This window comes from Plectrocnemia conspersa, unplaced genomic scaffold (assembly GCF_051122295.1).
Source record: "Plectrocnemia conspersa isolate PC_06_02 unplaced genomic scaffold, ASM5112229v1 ptg000002l, whole genome shotgun sequence".
Taxonomy (NCBI): domain Eukaryota; kingdom Metazoa; phylum Arthropoda; class Insecta; order Trichoptera; family Polycentropodidae; genus Plectrocnemia; species Plectrocnemia conspersa.
The window spans coordinates 64,587-87,003 of record NW_028277166.1 but is presented as its reverse complement, the minus strand read 5'-3'; the positions used below and the strand labels follow the sequence as shown (position 1 = coordinate 87,003).

General features: G+C 41.7%; 2 protein-coding genes and 1 long non-coding RNA gene across 4 annotated transcripts; 2 read left to right on the top strand and 1 right to left on the bottom strand.

The window, feature by feature from the left end:
- Positions 1–336: 336 nt before the first annotated feature.
- Spt3 (Transcription initiation protein Spt3) lies at positions 337–1,346 on the bottom strand. Its single transcript, XM_088205055.1, has one exon. The coding sequence runs from the start codon at positions 1,260–1,262 to the stop codon at positions 378–380; it is 885 nt and encodes a 294-aa protein (XP_088061181.1). The 5' UTR covers positions 1,263–1,346; the 3' UTR covers positions 337–377.
- A 1,303-nt stretch (positions 1,347–2,649) lies between these two features.
- Ubr1 (Ubr1 ubiquitin ligase) lies at positions 2,650–21,159 on the top strand. Of its 2 annotated transcripts, XM_088205264.1 has the most exons (23): positions 2,650–2,907; positions 2,980–3,131; positions 3,207–3,386; positions 3,469–3,623; positions 3,681–3,823; positions 3,880–4,218; positions 4,287–4,510; positions 4,572–4,751; positions 4,825–5,211; positions 5,473–5,649; positions 5,719–6,042; positions 6,107–6,276; positions 6,345–6,501; positions 15,934–16,100; positions 16,169–16,344; positions 18,114–18,205; positions 18,266–18,394; positions 18,462–18,693; positions 18,791–18,943; positions 19,013–19,214; positions 19,292–19,498; positions 19,566–19,729; positions 19,805–21,159. In XM_088205264.1, exons 1-23 carry the CDS (start codon positions 2,831–2,833, stop codon positions 20,967–20,969), a joined length of 5,352 nt encoding a protein of 1,783 aa, XP_088061390.1. In that variant the 5' UTR covers positions 2,650–2,830; the 3' UTR covers positions 20,970–21,159. The 2 variants fall into 2 exon arrangements, with proteins under 2 accessions (XP_088061390.1, XP_088061389.1); XM_088205263.1 differs by having other exon boundaries at positions 3,469–3,823.
- LOC148237204 (uncharacterized) lies at positions 11,167–13,015 on the top strand. The gene is made up of 2 exons (XR_015812621.1): positions 11,167–11,338; positions 11,419–13,015. It is a non-coding gene; the product is annotated as an uncharacterized LOC148237204 (long non-coding RNA).
- Positions 21,160–22,417: the final 1,258 nt, after the last annotated feature.

Below are 22,417 nucleotides of genomic sequence, written 5' to 3'. Positions count from 1 at the left end.
AAGTTCAATTCGAGTTGCGAATTGCATCCACTTGTACAAACTGTCCAAACCCAGACCTAAGCATATGAAAGTTGTAAATCTAATTATAGTTTTAGAGCTTTTATTAAGTCAAGTACATTTTGCTCCATAGTTTGTCTACATTTCGATAACACACTGTTTTAAAAATATGATTATTATTATAGAATTATGTATTATTTAGCTCTATCAGCTAAATAATACATAATTCTCTTTATGTGTAAGAAAATTTTCGTTAAACGGTATAAACAATCGGGTTCAACGATGATTGATCATGAGACAATTCCTCATGCGGAGTTAGGTAGCGATACAAACGTAATATGGGTGGAAAAAAAGATTTATTAAAGAAAAATTCAAGTACATCACGCGCACAGAAATTTGTCTCGGGGCTCTCCGTCGACGTTGCGGAAAAAGCGACCGTTGACGCCGATGCGGGGCGAGAAGAAGCGGCGGACGGCCTCTCTGACGTGGGCGGGAGTGAGGGGTTCGCCGCCCGACGCCCCGAAGGCGCCCTCGAGGGCGGGCGGGTCGCAGTAGCCGCCTTCCAGTTTGGCGAACGGCTCCCCGGCCGCGCTCTTGGCGTCGCGCCTCGCCAGAAAGGCCAGGTCGGCGATCTGGCCGACCGTCTCGTGCGCAAGGTGCGCCAGCAGCCGCAGAGCGAGAGCGTCGCAGCGCCCGTCGGGGTCAGCCCAGCGGCCGAACTTGCCGGCGCGGGAGCACAGGCGGCCGCGGGCGAACGAGGCGCATCTCGCGCGGTGGTACGCCGCGTACTTGTCCGCCGGCAGGGACTCTGCAATCGCGTCGCTGCGCCGCCGTAGCCCCTCGGAGATCTCGTCCGGTCGGTCGGCGTCGTCCGCGAACTCGGCCACGCGCCCCAGGAGCGCCCGCTCGGCCGAGGGCCCCATCCCGGCGCCGGCCCCCGCCCCCACTCCTGTCGACTCCGCCTCGCGCCGCTTCGTCTCCGCCAGCTCGGCTTTCAGCCGCAGGTAGCCCAGCGTGCGGCGCAGCCTAGGCTCGCTCCGCCGCAGCAGAAACACCACGTCCTCGGCGCCCGCCGCCTCTCGGCCCCGGCGCTCCGCGTTCGCGGCAGCCGCTCTCGCCATGGCGCGAGCCTGCGACGCCGCCACGCTCTCCACCAGCGCCACGGTGGCCGGTAGCGGCTCGGCCGCGTCGCCGAAGCCGTGCAGCATCAGCGCGATCTCCTTGCGGAAGCCTTCCTTCTCCTCGCTCTCCGGCGAGCGGCTCATGGTTGACGGTCGACGGTCGACGGTCGACGGCTGACGGCTGACGGCTGACCGATGGCAAACGGCGGGGTATCACCGAACAAAAGCGGAAATATACATTGTACATAATTAGTCTTTTTGTAAAATTATTAAATTACATCCAATATTTTATTACTTTTTTCTAAATTCCAAGTGATGGTAATGTAGTCCGACCGGCGAGATGAACATCTAAAATGAGGCATGTGCGCGATCTATATTAACATATTTAAATGCAAAACTGTCTTCGTTAAAAATGGATAGATATGTTTAATAAATTAGATAAATATGTGTTGCAAAAATTACAAAATAGCGCAATGAGAGTAGTTTTAAATCAAAATAGATTTACTTTAGAAATATTCAAGATTATTGTTTTAGTATTTATATATAAGTTAGAAAATAAAATGTCACCAGAGTATTTTAATAAGTAATTCACTTGTACTTAGATTTATTACAAGAATTAGATAAACATTCAAGGATAATTAGGTATAAGAAAACTAGGAATATTATGTATACAATATGTGTGAAAAAATCTAACGGGTTTCCTAAATGGAATAAGAAAACACAAAACATTGAGTCTTTTTTATTTCATGTTTATTTTTTTATTTCCTGTATATGTTATATATTATATGTACGTTAAGTTAAAACTTGTTTGGGTGAAAATAACTCTTGAGCTAAATAAATTTATAAAAAAAATTGAAAATATATAAATGGAGTGGTACGCTGCCTTCAAAAGCACCCACTTTTTAGGAAGTATTTTCTTAAGCATTATTAATCTAAGGAACAGAGTGATAATGTATTTGGACTTTACTAGTGAAAATACATGTTAACAAAAATACATAATGACCATACAATTTATACATCGGATATAAATAAATAGTGATACTTTTGCGCAGATTATGAGCAGGATCAGTGAATATGGTAGACGAGCTTTCCGAAAATAATACGACTGTGTGTCTCGCGACTGATTACTGACCTATATTTATTTTAATCGCTCCATGTGTATACTAAATATTTATACACGATACACGCGTACTAGCGACAATCACTTGTAAAATAAGTGTAAAATATTAATTAACTTGTCGGTTCCGAAAATACGTGCATACACATATGATTTCATTTTCACTAGTAAACAGATGTATCTATCGGTGAAAATGTATTCCGATATGATTGAGACTGTTGAATTGTTAGCTTAGAGCAAGAGACGTCATTTAAGATTTTTATAGGATGGGAGGTGGGAGGAGAAAGAAAAGTTAGACAGTCGGTGGATATTTTTATTATTATTTCGATTAGATTAAAATAAGTCTTTTCTTTTTATGTCGCTGTCATCTTTATACTATTTAGGTGGATCTCGAGTTGCGAGCGAGGGCTCGGTGTAGCGAGCGGTCGTCCCTACGGGATTAGTCGTCACTTTCTCCGCGGAGGAGGCGAGGTGACGAGAAGACGAGGAAACGAGGAGAGGAGACGCAGAGGACGAAATGCGCAATCGCCGCTCGCTGGCATGAGCCACTAGCGACGGCCTCGCTTCTTGGACGGCTGCCACCGCGCGACCCCAGATGTCCGCACCTCAGTTCGGCCCCGACGTCGACGCCATGGACGACGCTGAGCAGACGCCGCCGCCGCCTCCGCCTGGGTGCGTTTCGTTCACCTTCCTTTCCCGTCCGCCCCCCCCCCCCGTCGCCCGTCTTATCGCTCTCCTTCGCAGGTCATATCTGTCGCCGTCGCACGCGGAGACCGAGTCGCTGCGATGGAAGAGAAAGATGGACGAGGGCACCCTCGGCGCCGCCGACTTCAGGAACTACTGGAGGGTCACCGTGCCTTGGGTCTACTCGCCGGAGCCCAACGGCAGTTGCCTGTGTGAGCATACTGTTGCACGATGGCGATGGCGATGGCTTACCGTTGCATCGTTATCATTAAAATTCATCCTTTCAGCTTGGAACTTCGACGAAGACAGAGCTTCGGCTCTGCTGCTGTCTCCTTTGGAAAAGTTCATATGCGGAGGCGAAGACCCGCAGGAGGCGCTGCCGAAGCTCGCTCAGCTGGACAGCGCCCCCTCGGTGTGCGGCAGGGTGTTCAAGATGGGAGAGCCCGCGTACAGCTGTCGAGAGTGCGGTGAGCGATCTCGCCGCAGTTTCTATTCCTATCTCTACGCCGCCTATCTACATTTGTACCTTTCCGTCCCGTCTCTCCGCAGGTATCGACAACACTTGCGTGCTGTGCGTGGACTGCTTCAAGCTCTCGCCCCACCGCCACCACAAATACAAGATGGGGACGTCGGCCGGCGGAGGTTGCTGCGACTGTGGCGATGTCGAAGCTTGGCGCAGCGAGCCCCACTGCGACGTTCACGCGGTACGCGCTCCGTTTTCTCCTCCTCCGAACTCCTCTGACCTCTTTCGACGTTCGCAGGCGGGCACTCTGCCTCGAGAGGTACCTCAAGGGCTCCCCGAGGACCTGGTGGCGCGGACCGGCGAAGTCTTCTCGGCCGCTCTCGGCTACTGCTACCAACTTCTGACTTTGGACAATTCGCCGTGCCTGCCGAACGACCTCAGGTAACTCTCAGGCCGGGCGACGTCGCCGTCCGAGTCTGACCCGACGTCCTTTTCAGGCTCAAGTCCGACGGGCAGCACCCGCTGCTGGAGCTGCTGGAGCACCCCGACAACTTCTGCACCGTGCTCTACAACGACGAGACGCACACGTTCGAGCAGGTGATCACGACGCTGACCAAAGTGATCAAGTGCTCGCACAGAGACGCCATAGAGTACGTGACCAACATCGACAGAGAGGGGCGAGCCGTCGTCAAGTGCGCGTCCCTACATCACTGCAACGACCTCAAGCTGGAGATAGAGAAGTACACGGCCAGGCACGGCAACAGGAGTCTCAAGGTTCACGTCGTGCACGCGCACGTCATAGGCCATCAGATATTCGCGATGAAGCTGCTGCAATGGTACTGTCCCGCCCCCTACCGTCGCGCCCTTCCGCTGAAGCTTAGGTTTTGACGCGTTTGGTTTTTAGGATTCAGAACTTTGTGGCGCACGCCGAAGGCTTCCGCCGGATTCTGAGCGAGACGGCGTTGGCGCGGAGGGCGCCCGACGCGCCCGTGGCCGAGGGGGTGCTGCTCCACGACTGCCAGCTGTGGAAGGCCGCCCGGACCGCTTGGCACCGCCTGCTGATCGCCGGGATGCTCATGGACTACGACTCGAAGAAGGCGCTGGCGACAGTGTTCACTAAAAATTACGGTAACGAAGCGACGTCTCGCTTTATAATCGACAACTTAATCCAACGTTTTCCGCCTTCCAGGTTCCGTCATAAAGGACTACATTCGCGACGACCACGATCACGCCTTTTCGGTGTCCTCCCTGTCGGTTCAGATCTACACGGTGCCGACTCTCGCTCACCACCTGATCGCGCACGAGGACGCTCTGTTCATCCTTCTCAACACCTTTCTGTCGGAATGTTCGAGGAAGCGCAACGGATCGGGTGAGTAGTAGGTAGTAGTATGCGGGGTGTGAGTTGCGAAGCGTCCGAGCTAATCTCTCGTCTCGTCGCGCAGGCAAACTCGAGTTCGAGCGGAACGCCTCCAACACGACGTTCAAGAGGGCGCAGTTCATCCTGTACGATCTCAAATACTTGCTGAGCGTGAAGCCCGACGTCTGGACCGACGCCCTGCGCAAGGGCTTCCTGCAGGGTCTGTCCCTCGTTCTGAATCTCCTCACCATGATGCAGGGCATGGACGCCATAGCTCGCCAGGTCGGGCAGCACATGGAGTTCGAGCCCGAGTGGGAGTCGGCTTTCAACCTCCACATAAAGCTGGCGACGGTCATCACGCTCGCGCTAGAGTGGTGCGGCACCGACCGAGTGGTCCTCGTGAAGGCCTACAGAGCCGCTCTTCGTCAACTGCACAACAACCAGCCGCCCAACGAGCCCGCAGTCTTGCAAGGTTATTCCGATCTTATGTAATAAAAACTTTTTTTGAAATAAATCAGCTTCAGGTTTTGCTCTAGGAATTGCATACAATTCCTAGTGAAATATATTATTTTTAAACATTAATTCTAGCATTGTAAACCATAAAATATAATTAAAATTACTTCATCGGTGGTTTTCGATCTGACTTATTTTATTTTTAAAAATATGTTGAAATGTAATTTTGAGATCGTAAGAAAGAAACGCTAAGATCCGAATCATTTTTGGTACGTTTCAGAGCTAGCCGATCATTGCGTGTCGTGCGTGTCCTACGACGTGTCTCATCAGCCCGTTTCTATCCACCTGCCTCTCAGCAGGTTCTTGGCGGGCCTTCACCTGCACCTGCACAAGTTCGGCTTGAACTTTGACAGTCCCGAGTTTCAGATGGCCAAACCGTCGCTCGAGCAGATCATCGGTGAGCGTCTCGGCCCGTAGGTGTCGGTTTCTGTCGCGGCTCGCTTCTCACCGTCCGCTTTTCGCGCAGAACCCGTCCTGAGGACTCAGGCCATGGTCGCCCAGGTGCACGCCGGCATGTGGCGACGCAACGGCTACGCGCTGCTCAACCAGCTCTATTTCTACCACAACGTCAAGTGCAGATCCGAAATGCTAGACAGGGACATTGTCCAGCTGCAGATCGGGGCTTCTCTGCTCGAGAGCAACGAGTTTCTGATCCACGCACTCAACAAGTTCAACCTGATCGGCTGGGCGCAGCTAGACTTCGAGGAAGTCTGTCCTCGGAATCCGGAGGAGGACTCCATGAGGATGGTCATCAATCTCGTAGAGGAGTTCCTGGGACTTTTGATAACGAGTGAGTCTTTTCACCCGGCATCGCGCTGTTTTTTTCTAATCTTTATGTCCTTTTCTCTTTTCAGTCGTCGCCGAAAGGTACACTCCCGGCGTGGGAGAGTGCACCGTCGAAGACAAGACCAAGAAGGAAATAATCCAACAACTGTGCTGCTCCTCGCTCAGCCACTCAGAGTTGAATCGAACCCTGCCCGAGGATCAGCTCCACGAGACCGGAATGGAGAACGTCATAGAAGAGGTCTGCTACTTTTCTTATTTTCTTTCTGCGTTTCGACCCGCCTTCGCTGATCGCCGGAAATTTCCCAGGTGGCCGAGTTCAAGAAACCCGCCTCGGGCAAAGGCTGCGGAGCGTACTCGCTCAAGCCGCACCTCTACTCGGAATACAACGTGTTTTTCTATCACTACACTCGCGAGGAGCTATCCAAGAGCGAGGAGGTGCAGAGAAAGCGACGCAAGAACGCAGGTGAGAACGCAGGATTTATAATCTATAATCTCAAAATTATAAAATAAATCTTACAACTCTTACTATCATAAAGCAATAGAATAAATTATCTTTTACTAAAGCTGAGTTCTGGAATATTCCAAGCGACCAAATTAAAATATTATTAGTGACGTCCTTTGCAGTCGAAAAATTTCGCCACACAGTTTACGCAATCGTTTTAAAAAAACAAATTTCGTATTTTTCATAAAAATAAAATAAATTGTTTTGCTCTTTGCTAAAATAAGCAAATCGAAAACGAATCAACAGCAGTAATAATAGTCATATTTATTAACCGAAAAAATTCGCCACCATTTAATAAACACAGTATTATTAACATTGTGTTATTGTTCATTTTTATATATGTAAATACAAAAGAACTTGAATGATTTAAAACAATAAATAACGTTAAAAATGCCACTGAAGTATTTTATATGAAATGTCGCCGAGCGCAATGGAAAAACGACCATGCCGCCGTAGCAGCGGTATCCGATCAGAAAGGTTAATAACAAAAAAGACCCCGCGAGTATTCCGCCAAAAATGCCGAAGGACTTCGTAACGTCGATCCTGACTTAGGGGCAAAAATGCCGTTGTCTTTTCTGACTTACGTTATCGTAAATTATTCGCTCATTGTCTCCGATGATGAGTTGTAGTGAAAAAAAAAGATTTTTTACCAGAAAAGTGTGCGAAAACCGCAAGAGTTTACCTGCTATTCGCGTTCCCCCTAATAAGAAGTTAGATTTTTTCAACAATTTATCGAGAATCTGAATTTTAGCACGTGTCCCGAATTCTGTAGATTTCTGTCTCCGATTTGAGCATTCCGAACCGATTTTTGACATCCGTTTACCGTTAGAACGTCCCCGTGATTTTCGTTGACGACTTTAGCGGCCTTGCTGGTATTTAAAACATCGCCCCCCGATCTTAGAAAAACAGTGTACAATGTCAGATGTGTCCTTTTGTTAGTTTTGTGCTTGGTCATTTTACCTTTAACTTTACCTTAATCTGCACGAAAAATAAAGTACAAAGTATACAAATAGCTCAAATAATACAAACTAAAATAATGTTTTTCTTTTCGGTCCGCCCATCGTTTTAGATAAACGTTAATAATAAATTTATACGCACGAAAAATCGCCAGCTTTCATGTAATTTCGCGCATTTGGCATTCCATTATAATACATTAAAACTTGACCGGTATCAAACACGGATGACACGAAAACCTTTCGATTTCGGTTTTGTTTACGTTGACGAAAAAATGAATAAGTAAATATATAGACAGGAAGCTATTTTCGCTTTCGTTGATGTGTATAATAACCGTGAGCCCTTGCACACTTCTTGCGGTGTCAAGTTTGTTGAAATTTTTTTACACAATTTTGCCAAAATTCATTCTCAGAAATCATTAACCCAGCCCGGACCAAGTGGGGTACTTGAAGTTCCCAAAGTGGCTATTTTTTGCTGTAACTTTTTAATTAATAATGTTAATAAGTTCATATTATATGTAATCCTGTATTAAATCATTACACATATGTTTTAATGTTTTTTGGTAGATTTCATACATAAATAAGAATTAAAAACAAACATTTGTGATGAAATACATTGTTTAGATATTTTTGAGTGCATTCATAACATAACAAGAAGAGCAGTTGAGATAAAATATTTTGTTTTACTCATACTTACGGTTATAAATGCACGATTTGTGTATTTCATCCATTAGGTGCGAGCGAGATATACATATTTGCTCTGGAATGCTTATGATTCCCGGTGTCGTCAAGGACGTAACGGTTTTTTTGCAAGTTACGACGCTGTGCTTCTCAATGCGCGTGGTATTTAGTTGACGACAAATTTACTTTTTTTATTGTGTTTTTGTGATTTCATCGTTTTATATATTTACATATTTACATAATATTTAAGTTGTAAGAAGTTTTATTGTCTTATCATTATTTTTATTACATGAAGTGTATTTTTAGTGTAACCTGTAAAAATAATAATAATAATAATAATAATATTGACTCAGGCAATATAAAAATTTAGAAAGTTTGTTGGAAGATGATCAGGATAATTCTGATCGCGAAGGTTATGATAGTGACATAATTATAATAAGGAAGATAACATAGAACGCGAGTCGGGAAGTGAAAGTTTGGATAAAGAGATGTTAAGTGAAATATTGAAGATGCAAATGCAACGTTTTCTTTTAGATCTGGACAGAAAGTAAAATATCCGCTTCTGCACTTATAAATGCACTTCTGCCAGCGCTTTTTATAATTTTCGAAACGCTTCAGGAATTCATTTTTCGGTATGGCGTTCAGTTCCTCCAGCAATTCTGTCTTTATCTGTTGAATATTGACAAAACGTCCTTTTATAATTCTCTTCAGTTTCGAGAATCAGGAACAAGCAGTGAGGTATGAGCCGGCGCATTATCGCGGTGCAATTTCCATGAGTTGTTTTGCTATAGTAATGGTCGTTTTCGACGGATTGATTCACGCAAACGACGCATTTCTTTAAGATAATATTCCTTATTTACTGTACGACCATATGGCAGGAACTTATGGTGCACTAGGTCATTGAAGTAAAAGAAAACAGTGAAAAGAACCCGAGAAGAAGGCCTGATAGAAGAGCCCTCTTTGAAACGTTTATACCACTCGTAAACTCTTGCTTTACCTACTCATAGTTAGGCTTACCATATTTATGAAATTTAAAGTTGGAACAGCTAAAAAAAGGTTATTATGGAAATTTTTACATTTTGAGACACTGAGATGTGCTAGGTTAGAATACTAGTGAGAGCTAAAAAAAAGGTCCTTTCAAAAATTTTTTTTTTACAATCCCGATAAAACCGGGACCGATGTGTGTAGCCAGGACAGACGGTGTGAAACCGGAACAAACCCGGACGTACGGTAATCCTACTAGCAACAGTCAACATTTCAAAGTGCTGCATCTTATTCCATTTTTGTAAGCAAAATTTAATGCAAATTCTTTATTCCATTTTTTCTGCAAGTAAAAATTCGCCAAGCACAACCAAACACGTGTTACCTTCTTGACTATCGACAATAAACTAAACATCCAAAATGGCTACAAATATTAACACATGCCATAAACAAATGCAACTACACAAAAAATGTACCAATCGCACTTATACAGCCCACTATATTTAAAAATTCTCGTTACTTTTTAATCAAACCTCGTATGTACATACATCAATAAAACAGTGTGCTGTATACGTTTGTTTTTTCTATAATTATTTTCATTATAGATTTGGACTACCTACCACTAGAGTTGTGCTTGGCATATTTAATTATTATAATACTTGATTATATTATTATCTTTTCATGATGGAAATTTAATTATTTTTTAATAATTTTATTTTTATATATTTATATTATTTTTGCTCTTATTTTGTACACATGTATGTATATGTGTTTAGGTTACTATTTTTTTTTTATATATATAGGATATTTTATTGTATTATATACAGGTATGTAAGTTGCTGCACATAAATTTATGAATGAATAAATAAATATATTATTTATTATATAAAAGTTTGAGAAACAGCAGCACTAGTCGCAACATTAGGGAGTGGTGGGGATAGTGCACACCGCTCCGCTTGCACTCAGCTTAGAGTAGTGTTTCCCAAAGTGTGGTACGCGTACCCCTGGGGGTACGCGCTGCATCGGGCTTTGGCTGTGCCTGGTGCAACAAAAGAGCCTATTCCACTTTTTCATTTGTTATGAAAACCTAATAAATGAAAGCATGAAACCATCCAAACTAAAGCGCCATCTTAAGACAAACCACAATCAGTACAAAGATAAGCCAATCGACTTTTTTTAAAAATAAACTTAAGGATTTAAATCAGTCTCGAAAAGTGATGTGGAGTTTGACAGGAGGTGACAATCAAAAAATCCTAGAAGCTTCGTATCGGGTGTCGCTTTTGATTGCGAAATGCAGTGCAACGGTGACAGGCTTTTGGATGTGGAACAAAGAAAAAATAAATATGTTTTTATTGTTACTAAAGTATATGCATTTTTTTTGACGAGGGGTACTCAGTGCTACGAAAATTTATAGAAGGGGTACACAGATGTCGAAAGTTTGGGAAACACTGGTTTAGAGAATGATATGCGTGAATGATGATGATATATACATAATAAATTATAAATAATTTTATGCAATTTATAACAATAAAATTTTAACTTTTTAAATTAAATATATTTATGTATTTACATTAAAATTACTTACATATTTACATACTCGAATTTTGGTCATATTTCTCGAAGCAATCTCCATACGAAAATATTATTTTCGATCACGTTTTAAAAAAAATTTCTTTTTCTTCACATGCTTTTTTTTTCTTTTTACATAATATAGGTGTTTATAATATGAGAATAGTACTTATTTGATAAGCCACGCCTAGTGTACATTGTGACGATTTTTTTTGTCCTTCCATACGAATACTTTAATATTATTGTTTGTTCATGTATTATAGGTAGAGATACGTGATTATCGCGTTTTGCGATAAATGCGAAATAAAAGCGATAAACGTGATATATGCGAAATTGTTGCGAAATTGTTGAAATATGTGAATAGACGTGAAAAAATTAAAATCGCAAAATAATTATTCCAAATATCGATTCTCAATATCTATGGTCAGTCTGCCCGAACTCTAGTCATAGACCACAGACAATAAGTTAAGCTGCTTAACTTATTGTCTGTGGTCTATGACGCTACATTGACATTCGCATCTTTTGAGGTTATGTGTTGTTGACATATGCACGCGAGCATACGTTCAGAACTGTTTTCTTCCACAAATTAATGAATTATTCGTCACAATCTCTTGGTGAGTTTACATGTCAAAGATTATTTTATTTTACTTATTACAACGTTTATTAAATATTAATATTATATGTATTTTTTCAGTTTCAACAATATGGGTCGAGCAAATGTTGATATTAAAGAAAGAGCTGCAGCATACAAAAAAGATGGTTTTTATATAAATGATGACAATAATTTGATGTGCCGGCATTGTAATTGTCAGTTAGATTGGAAAAAGAAAGATAATTTAACCAAACATTTACAATCAAATAGCCATAAAAAAAGAGTTTCAAAACCTTCCACAAGTCATACTCGTCAATCAACAATTCCAAACATTGTAGTCAAAAGGCAAGAAAAATCTGCATTTATAAAAAATACCGTTAGCATGTGTCTTAAAGCTAACATACCGCTAGCAAAGTTAGACCATCCTGCAGTGCGACAATATTTTAGTCAATATGTCCAGGGATCTGGTGAATTACCGTGTGCAGATCATTTACGGAGAACATATGTTCCAATATGTGGAGCAGATATGAAGAAAGAAATATTAGAAGAAATAAAAAACAAACCTCTTGTAATAATAGTGGATGAAACTTCTGATAAAATGGGACGATGTGTGTTTGCAGTTTTATTTAAAACAGTGTTACCTGCAAGTGAACAAAATGTGTATTTAGCATCATGTATTTTTTTAGATACAGCTAATGCTACGACGTGCTCGCAAACAATAGTAGATACTCTTAAAGAGTATGAAATTTCGTATTCTGATATTGTAGGATTTGTATCAGATTCAGCGCCATATATGACAGCTTGTTATAAAAGCCTCAATGTTTTAATTGGCAATAAAATGCTTCATTTTCAATGCTGGGCTCACAAAATTAGTTTGGTGGGAAATACATTCATGAAAGAGTTGAAATTGCTGAATGAATACATTAGTAAACTAAAAATAGCATTTTTGCATTCCAGAAAAATGAAATCAAATTATATTGCATTTTTGCAAATATCATACCCAGATCTTCCAGCGGTGCTATTTCCAAGTCCAGTCATAACTCGCTGGAAATCATGGTTCAAATCAGTTAGATATTTGGACACTTATTTTGATGCCTTAATTAATTTTTTTAAAAGCTCGGAATTAAGAAATGTTACAAAAGAAAAAATCATTGAATTATATGAGTCCGATACAATTAGATTAAAAATTGAATGTAAATATGTTAGCGAAATATGCGATAAATTTACCAATTTAATGAACAAACTGGAAGGATCTTTGTACCCCTTTTCTCATTTATTGTGGGAAGAAATTATGGGGATAAAAGATTCCTTAAATTACAATATGGGTGGCATTTTTCCTATCGAAACACAAAACTTACTTCTTGAAAGTAATGAAAATACAAAAAAAGATTTAATAAATATGCTCAAGGAAGCTTCCGGTAAAGCTCTATTGAAACTCGAGTCTCATTTATCTATAAATGAGACTAATCTTTTTTATGAATCATTAAACCAACTGTTCAATCCATCTGTAGCTGGAAGTAAATGCAATTTCCAAAGCGACGAAGTACTATTATTATTTAGGAATTTACCTCTATTTTCGATATTAACAACGATCCAATGTTTAGAGGGTTATTCACATTTTTTTAATAATTTAGTATCTAGTATTAAAAGTGGAGTAAAAACAGACACACTCCAACTCTTACTTGCCACAAAAATAAAACATGTGGAATTTGGTAATGCGGCCATATAATCAATTTGGTGTCCTGCAAACAGTGTAGATGCAGAACGCTACTTTAGCACTTATAATTTAGTTGTCACTGATCGTCGTACTAGACTTAAGGAATCATCCATTGAGACATGTTCTATGCTATATTTTAATAAATTTTAATGTCTTTTATATTAATAAAGAAATTCTCATCTATTTACTTATTTTTTAATGTTTTCTACTACTGAATTGCATATTTTATATTAAATTATGTTTAAAATAAATTAATTAAAATAATAAACGCTAAATAGATGCTAAAAATTGTTACTTTATTTGCTCCAAAACGCTAAATTGTAACATCAAAATGCTATTTTTTTCGAAAATAGATGCTAAAAACACGTATCTCTAATTATAGGTTACGACTTCTCCCTTGCTTATTTTTTTTAATTGCTCATGGAAGCCCAGTTTTGTTAGACATAATTGTATTAGTTGAATATATGTTTTTTAAAAAAGTAAATTATCCGCATGTAAGTAGTTTCTGGTATTTTCGGTCTGACGACTCGTTGCCTAAGAAAATTGATCATTGTCTCGGAATGTCATCGCTACCGTTTACATTTACTCAATTGCATTAAAATAATCCACGAGCGTTTCTTTCAGGTTCATCATCGTCACAACGTGAAATTAAAGGAAAAAATTTGATAACTTTTGAAGTAAGGAATAATAATAAAAAATGGACAAAAGTTTTGCCTCGTATCTGTATTTCTCTAAAATCGGGTCTCTTAAGATCAAAATTTAAACCTAATTAACTAGCATTTAAAGTTCTTTTTTTAATTCAATAGCATCTTAAATATCAGTTGTCGTTAATGGTGGGTCAAATTAAATTAATTGTGTAACTTATGGGTCGATATATTTTTTTCATTAAGTACAAATAGCGCATTACGCTTTAGTTTTGCAGGTAGATACTAAGAATCGAAGTCTCCGTTTCGTATCGATCGAGTAACGATAATGAACGATAATTTTCGATAACTTTTCATTATCGATTATCGTTCGATATCGTTAATGAACGATAATGAATTTTTCGATTATCGATCTCTAACGATAATGATCGATAACGAACGATATTATCGTTTGTTTAAGCGATATTTGGCGGGAAAGTACAAAATAAAACAATGTTAAACAATGGTGCGCGAAATTATACGCCCTTCGACTTCACGTTTATGGCCTAACTAGTCCTGATATTAGAAAAAGTTAAAGATGTGAGTGAGGGACTTTCTGCTGATGATTCACTGACCGCTCAAAAAATATTCCCATTTCTCTTATCTTGGAAAAGTGCTCGCTGTTGATTTAACACAACTCAGGAAAGAATTATCACTGAATTTCAGACAAATGGAACGAGTTTTGCCGAAACCTAGTACTGAAGAGCAACATGTACGTATGGCCAATCAACTTTACCCGTATTATAAGGAATTACCGCTTACTCAGTTCAACAAGGAAGAGTCCACTCTAAGAAGATTTCTTGACTCACATCCATCGTCTCAGAGGTTGAACAGCAAACTCCAACAAGGTAGCATATCGAACTGGCATAGACGACATGGATTTCATAGATCAGTTGGTGGCTGAAAAAGCTCAGCATGCGACTCTAAATCGGACAAAATCGGCAGTGTAAAAGTAGTGGGACTCCTTCAAGATTTATCCCGGACCTTCATCTTATAAAATTTATGTATTGACCTAGTGGAAAGACTACAACGGGATCTTCCCGTTGTTGGCGGCTGAAGCCAGAAAATAGCCAGAAAAGTGAACGGGTTTCTTTTTGCTAGAGGAAACCTAGTAACATCTCAGAGTATAAGGTTTGACCCGTCAAATGTTGAGAAGATCCTCTACATACAACTGAATCACAGTAGAGTCTGTATCAGTAAATACAACATTGGAATTCCTATTGTTGAAGAATTACCTGTCGGAGAGAGGGATTTTGAGGAGAGTGGATCATCATTTTTAACTCCAAGAAGTGCTGGTTCTGCATCCAGTGCAGCAAGTAAAAACTCCCGCAACACTGTGAATGTGACTCCAAGACAGTTATCGAAAACTTAAAAAAAAAGTTACAAAGAATTGTGTATGCTCCAGATTCAGACTCAAAAGATGATGTTGTCAGCATTGGTCCTTCTGAGACTATCAGTGCAAGTTACACAGAATCAGAGGCAGATACAAAAAACGGGTTAAAGACTTGCTGTGATGCATCTTAATTTTGCTGTGAATGCATCTTAAAAAGTGATTAAAGTAAGGTGAATTTTTTGAAATTTTAATATTTGTAATTTTTTGGCTTTAAAGATAAAGTAATATTTTTATTATTTAATGTTCTGGTCATTTTAATTTATAACTGGTAATTTCAGATAATTTTGTAATTTAATAAAATTTTGTTAACAAAAATTTTTTTTTATTGCAAACGAAAGTTAAAAAATTTATCGTTAATTTTTGAGGTTGTACAAAATTAAACAATATTTATATTAATATTAAACGATATTATTTATATTGAACGATATTAATCGATAACAAACGTTGTTATCGATTAATATCGTTCATTATCGATTACACAAACAGTAATATCGATCAAACGATAAATTTCTTTTATCGTTATCGACCATTATCGATCTAGTCGATAGTATTTTTTTTTATTGTTTCGTATCGTTTCGTTCATTATCGAATCGAACATTACGCTCCTTAGTAGATTCTACATAACTCGTCAAACATCGGAGGTCAAAGATAGTAGATTCTACCGTGGATTACCAATGATGACCCGATATGTCGTTTTGAGTTATTTTATTTTAATTTCAATTAGAATCTTAGTATTTATATCGCTTCGTTTCGAACAAAACTTTCGAAAAAATGTATTTTCGAAAAAAATATTTACCTTTCTTTCGTCTTTGCCGTCGTTTCAGGCGAACTGGAATGCTGCCCGCCTCCGAAGTTGCCCGAGCTGACTCACCCCTTCACTATGTTGGCCGACCTGATGCAGTGCGATGTCATGATTTACATTTTGCGGATCGTGCTCGCGAGGAGCGCCGATCTCACTGCCAGGTCTTTCAGCGAGATGCAGCTTCACAAAGTGAGGAAGTCTAGAAAATCGGCGACGATTCCTCCGAGGGCGACTTCATCCGACTTTCTACGTTTCAGGCGCTCCACTTGATCGGAATGGCCCTCCAGGAGCAAGAGAGCGGTAGGTATTCTTTCTTCAAGTTTACGGACCGAGCCTCCCGCTGTGGCATACTCGAACTGCTGTCCGACCTCCAGAAGAGCGCTCGAGTGGACGCCCACCGAGACCTCATTACTTGGACTCTGAACAAGTATAGGTAGAAGTTATTCACGATTACTGTTCAACTTTAAGGATATATTTTTATTTATAATTTTGTAGCTTACTTAGAAAATGCGGCAAAAATCGAAACAAACTCAATCGTACATAGCCTCGTATTTTGTATACAGCTGTGGCCAATTGAAAGTTGACATGGCGGTTCATATCGCCGATTTTTTATTTTATCAACTTTGATGCATTTTTTAAACGTTTTAGAATTTTTAATGGATAATTATAATTGTTAACTTTCTTTTTCCATTAATAGCGTTAAAAAAATACAAGTATTGTAAAATTAGGTATATATAATTGCATCAATTCTGAGAAAGGTGCATTTTTGTTGTCGTTCAACCGTGTGCATTATGATAAGCCTCGGACTCCACACGTGGTTCCGACCCTTTTTTTTGTTCTATTGATAGAAAGCAATATCAAAGACATTTAAAAATTAGAAGCTTGTAAATAAAACACTTTTATTAACATCCAAAAAAAAATATTTTGACGTAATTTCGCCTTTATTTCTAATAAATTCTTGTATTCTGCCTGGCATCGATAAATACAGATTTTCAATTATTTTAGGATCGATCTTCTCTTTCCACACTTCCATGATATGTTTTTTCAGCTCGGATAAATTTTTTAATCTTTTTTCTTAATTGTTGTTTTTTAATTGCCCATAAATTTAAATTTTTTTTAAGGTCGGGTCTATATCCTGGCAATGTTAATAATGCGATTCCAGTTATCCTTTGGAATTGTGGAATCTATAGATAGAGGATTAATTTGAATGTAAAAACTATAATTGGACTCACAGAATGAGCTCTCGATGGTATGGCGCAGAATCGTCTTGCAAAATGGGTTCAGCAGTATGTTGGGAAAGTTCTTCAAGGGTCGTTCAATAAAGTCGTTTTATACAACCATTTTATATATTTTTGCATTCATGTTGCCCTGGACGAAATTTACAGAGCATAATCCGTAAGCTGTCATGCACCCCCAGATCACCACATAGGGTGAACGCTTAATAAATCGATTAATGCATAAGGGATGAAATCTTTCGCTTTTTATACGGCGCATAGTCGCTTACCACCTGCTCCAAACAAATTAAATTTGGACTCGTCGGAGAAAGCCACTCTTCTACAATCTTCGATGGTCTAGTGGTGATTAGCTTTTGCCCATTCAAGGCGATTTTTTTTCATTTTCTCAGTAAATAATGTTTTTTTTGCTGGGTTTCGCACTTTAAATCTAGCTTCAACCAAACGTTTATTCACTGTCCCTCTCGAAATTTTCGAGTTTTAAGTAGATTGCAATTCTGTTTGTATTTCAGCAGCAATTTTGAATAGATATTTTTTATGATATCCTTTATTTTGCGGTTTAACGCTTACGCTACAGACCACCCCCATGTACCCCCTCTAGTAATTCTGTTTCGCGATATTTTTTAATAAATTTTCATATAGCATGACCACTAAACCCCTCTCTTCGCGCTATCTCTAGAATTGAAACTTTTTCTTCGAGATATGCAATTATTTTAGATTTTATCGTGATCGACATTTGTTTAGATCTCTCCATGATTTTGGGTTTGCCTTTGCATAACCGAGGCTAACGTGCAACTGAGGAGGTTTTACGAGTTAAAATATCTTGTAAATTATTACTAAATATGTACTCGATCAAAAAAAAAAATACAATAGAACAAATACATTTTAATAATAGAATTCGTGAAATATTGCCTACGAAACATTCAATTGGCCACAGCTGTATATACATGCATTTTTTCTATTCTGATAGGGAAGTGGCCTCTTCGGACGAAGATACGACGCCCTCCGCTCAGACGCCTGAGACGAATCTCTCTGAGCCTTCCGCCGAATCCTCTGTTCGAGGTGAGTCGTCTAGCTAATTCGTCTTCTTCTATCCCCTCTTTTCACTCGTTTCGTTTTCAGCCGAGTCGGAAAAGGAAAGGAGGGCCAAACTGGCCGCCCAGCAGCGAGCACGAGTGATGGCGCACATGCAAGCCATGCAAAACAACTTCATGAAAGAAAACGCCAAGCTGTTCGAAGACGTCGAGAGCAGTGAGTCAGGTGCGATGCCAGCCGTCGTGTTTGTTCCAAGTTTTTTCACGCGCCGGTCTTTCCGCAGGCCAAGGTTCCGCCCAGGCCAAAGACGCGATGGAAGTCAACGTCTCGTTCGAACCGGAGGCGATAGAGTCCGCGACGCCGAAGAAGCCGGTTCGGGAGCGACGGAGAGAAGCCCCGGCGGAAGCCAATCATACTTGCATCCTCTGCCAAGAGGACACGACGGTGTCAGTCGCCAACCAGCCGTTGGTGCTCGCGGGCTTCGTGCAGAGGTCCACCGTTCTCTTACAAAACAAGTGAGCCCAGTTCGGATATCGCACCCCCCTTATGTATATATCATAAGGGGGGTGTATGTATGTATCGTCCCTCGATCCGAGCCGAAATCTATTTCAGAAACGGCGAGTTACCGCCGACTGTCGCCGTCAACTCCCCGTGTTTACCGTCTTCCGTGGGTCCCGCTCCGCACGTGTCCACTTGCGGTCACGTGATGCACGGCAGCTGCTGGCAAAAGTACTACAATAACGTCGTACACAAAGAAACCAGAAGGTTAGCGTTTCGACAGCATCCGCACTCACTCCCGTTCGATTCGTAACTCATCGTCGCTCGCGATTTCAGACCTTATCGACTTCGACAGCCGGCCGTGTTCAACGTGGACAAGCAGGAATTCCTGTGCCCGCTCTGCGATCGCCTCTCCAACACTGTGTTGCCTCTGGTGCCATCGTTGACATCTCTCAGATCTTGGAGCGATCGATCGCGGGACTCTGACTTGTCCTTCCGGGAGTGGATAGAAGGCGTTCGGATCGTGCTGAATCATAGGGTATTTTGTCTGCTTTTTTTAATACTTATTAGTCTATAGATCTTCGATTCGATTTTACATACTTTATTTTAAATTAGACTTTCTCGAGTATTCCCGGGGAAACGAACGAGGAAGCGGGCTCCGCGCGTTGCTTTCGCTCGGGAGACCCGGCGTTCTACGAGTCTCACGTCAAAGTGGTCGTCCACGCGATCGGCGAAGGCGGCGAGAGGTTTGCCTCTGCGTTTCCCGCTGACGCGCCCGAGTTCGACGAAGACTATAGGACGTTCATACAGATGTTCGCGACGGTAGGTGGCCCGACTCGTTGGTATCGGCGCATTTCGTAGGGTGTCGCTCACCGATGTTTGTTCGCAGGCGATGAGCGAGCACGGTTCGCCGGAGAGCTCGCACGTGACTGTCGCGTGGGCGGGAGCCGCATACACGCTGTTGGTCGTCGAGACCGTCTCCGAGGCCTCATCTCGTCCGCTGCTAGGTCATCTTCCCAGTCGGCATCGCGACTGCCTCCAGGCGCTGATCAGGTGAGAGGCGAGACCAACCGCCGAGAGTGCTCTTTGATCGTTTCTCTATCTTTCTCTCTCTCTCCGTTTCTGCAGGTTGATCGGCGTCCTGGGAAACGTCATTGCGAAGCGGGACTCGGTCGGAGGTCATGCGCTGCAGCTGTTGAGTCCGTTCCTCTCCACTCAGAACCGTTGCGAATTCGGCCTGCTCGACTGGGACGCCTTTGGATACCTGGTCGCGCTGTCCATGTCGGCGCCCAGCGCCTTTGCCGGCGAGTCCGAGTCGTGTCCTGTCCCGACAGACTCGGCGCTCGGTTCGCACGTCGGTCGGCTGGCTTTCACAGTTCAGGTCGTCAAGGCGATGCTCCTCGTCGACCTGAGCGACTGCGCTTCGGAGGCTAAGATGGAGGACGGAATCTGCGGCGAGAGCGACGGAAGGTTCTTGGAACTCCTGAAGAGGATCAGGAGGAACGCGGACGCTTTGCGCTTGGACGCAGGCCTCGCATGGAGCGCGGTGAGGGGCGCCTGCAAGACGTATCTGCGCAGCGCCTGCCTGTTTTTGCACTTCCTGGAGGACATCGAGGCCCCGCCTTCGCTCGTCGAGAGGGACGGTGATTCGTTCGAGAACATGTGCGCGTTCGCCGGCCTGCCTCGCTCTTTCGACGAGATATTCGACTCGCCCGAGATGTTCGAGTTGGCGCTGTCGTGGAGCTCGCGACCCGACGCTATCGCCTACCTCAGCGAGGAGAACGCGGCAGCGACGCCGTTGTACAGAGAACCTCGTCCCCCTTGCAAGCTAATTGCGCTGCCTGACGACTACAGCGAGCTCATAAATGCGGCGTCGCTGTTCGCTTGTCCTAACTCAGATCGCGAGGATTCGAGGAACCCGACCATGTGCCTGGTATGCGGCAAGACGCTGTGTTCGCAAAGCTATTGCTGCCAGACGGAACTGAATAAGTCCATGGTAGGCGCGTGCACGTACCACGCCTACGCGTGCGGTGCCGGCGTGGGTGTCTTCCTGCGCGTCCGCGAATGCGAAATCCTGCTGTTGGCCGTCCCGTCCAAGGGCTGCGTGGTGCCCCCGCCCTATGTGGATCGCTACGGCGAGACGGACCAGGGCCTGCGGCGTGGTAACCCGCTGCGCCTGTGTCGCGAGACCTACGAGAAGCTGCAGATGGTGTGGCTCAACCACGGCATCCAGGAGGAGATCGCCAGGTCCATCGAGGTCCACGCCGTTACTCCCACCTGGCAGCACCTGTAATTTTGCCCCCTCGGCCGCTGTACATAACTCTGTAATTACTATATACGTTTAGTTCGTAACCGTTTACGCGTGCAGAATTTATCCGAGCGTCTTTGACTATTATCATTGCATAAATTATTACCAGCCGACTAACGATCTGTATATATTGCAATTTATATTTCAAAATTATAGAATGTTTCATAAAACGATAGCACCGGAAGTTTCATTTTTTCCCATCTTAATTATACAAAGGGAAGACACTCGATCTGAAACGAATCGAGAATTACTAGCGCCTACGTCTCGAAAAGAAAGAGCGCGTAGTGCGTACGACAAAGAATGTTATATTTTTGTAAAACTTGCAATACCGAACCGGCTATGTGAGCGGGTGAAAAATTACCATACGTTAAAAAATATGAACCATTTCCGAATACGGAAGGTGTGAAATTATCTTATATAGAAATGTAAGAAAAAAAATATTTTATCGAATAAAAATAAAATTGAATTTGGTAGATATGATTTAATTTCTTTAAAATCCGATACTTCGGTGCGGAAGCGGACCTCGTTGTCGTTCGTTATTTATCTTATAAGAATTGTTTTGCGTAACGACTTATTTAAACAGCTGGAGAATTGACAATGCTGTCGTGTTCTTGTAGTGCTAATAGACACTGACTCTCCGTGTTCGGGTCCACTTGATAGGTGCGTTTGCAAGTGACAATCAGCCCGGAATATACGATCGGCACGTACGTTCGTATAACGCCGATTTAAATATTAAACTTGATATTTGCGAGTCACAAATACATACGAAGATTAGTTTTATTTAGTTTTTAACGATTTTTAAATAGTTTTTTAAAAATGTTAAGGTAAATATATAAAAGTTTCTTTTTGTTTTACGTAATTTAAAAAACATACAGCAACTCACCAAATTTATCACTATTGTATTTCAAAATAGTTATATTATTTTGGTGATATATTTTCAAACAGTATGAAGAACTATTTTCTTATTTTCTGACTCGAGTTAATAATTCTTTATTAAATTATTAATAGTACCTGTAATTTTAACAGTAATAAATCTAGTTAATTTTTAATATTAGAGAATTAACTGAATAGTCAATTTTTAAGACATTATTCCCAAAAAGGGGAAAATATTGTAAAATAATGTGAGGGCCCATTTATATATATTTATTTATTTAGGTTTTATTATGGCCAAAAGTTGGCGGCACTCTGGTAACACTGACGTGGCGTAGGCTAATTATCTTGACGATTTTGACTGGCTCGTACGGCCAGTGCGACTTCGTACACTGTTCATACATTTTTATATATCAAGCATGTAACTATAATATATCTAAATAAAACAGTACTGCAGCGGCTCAATCTGTTGAATTGCCATCCGTCTCCAAAATAATATGTATATGATGTTATTTTATTAAAAAAATGCTTTCAATCTGTTGTGTTACCTGCAACCAATTAAA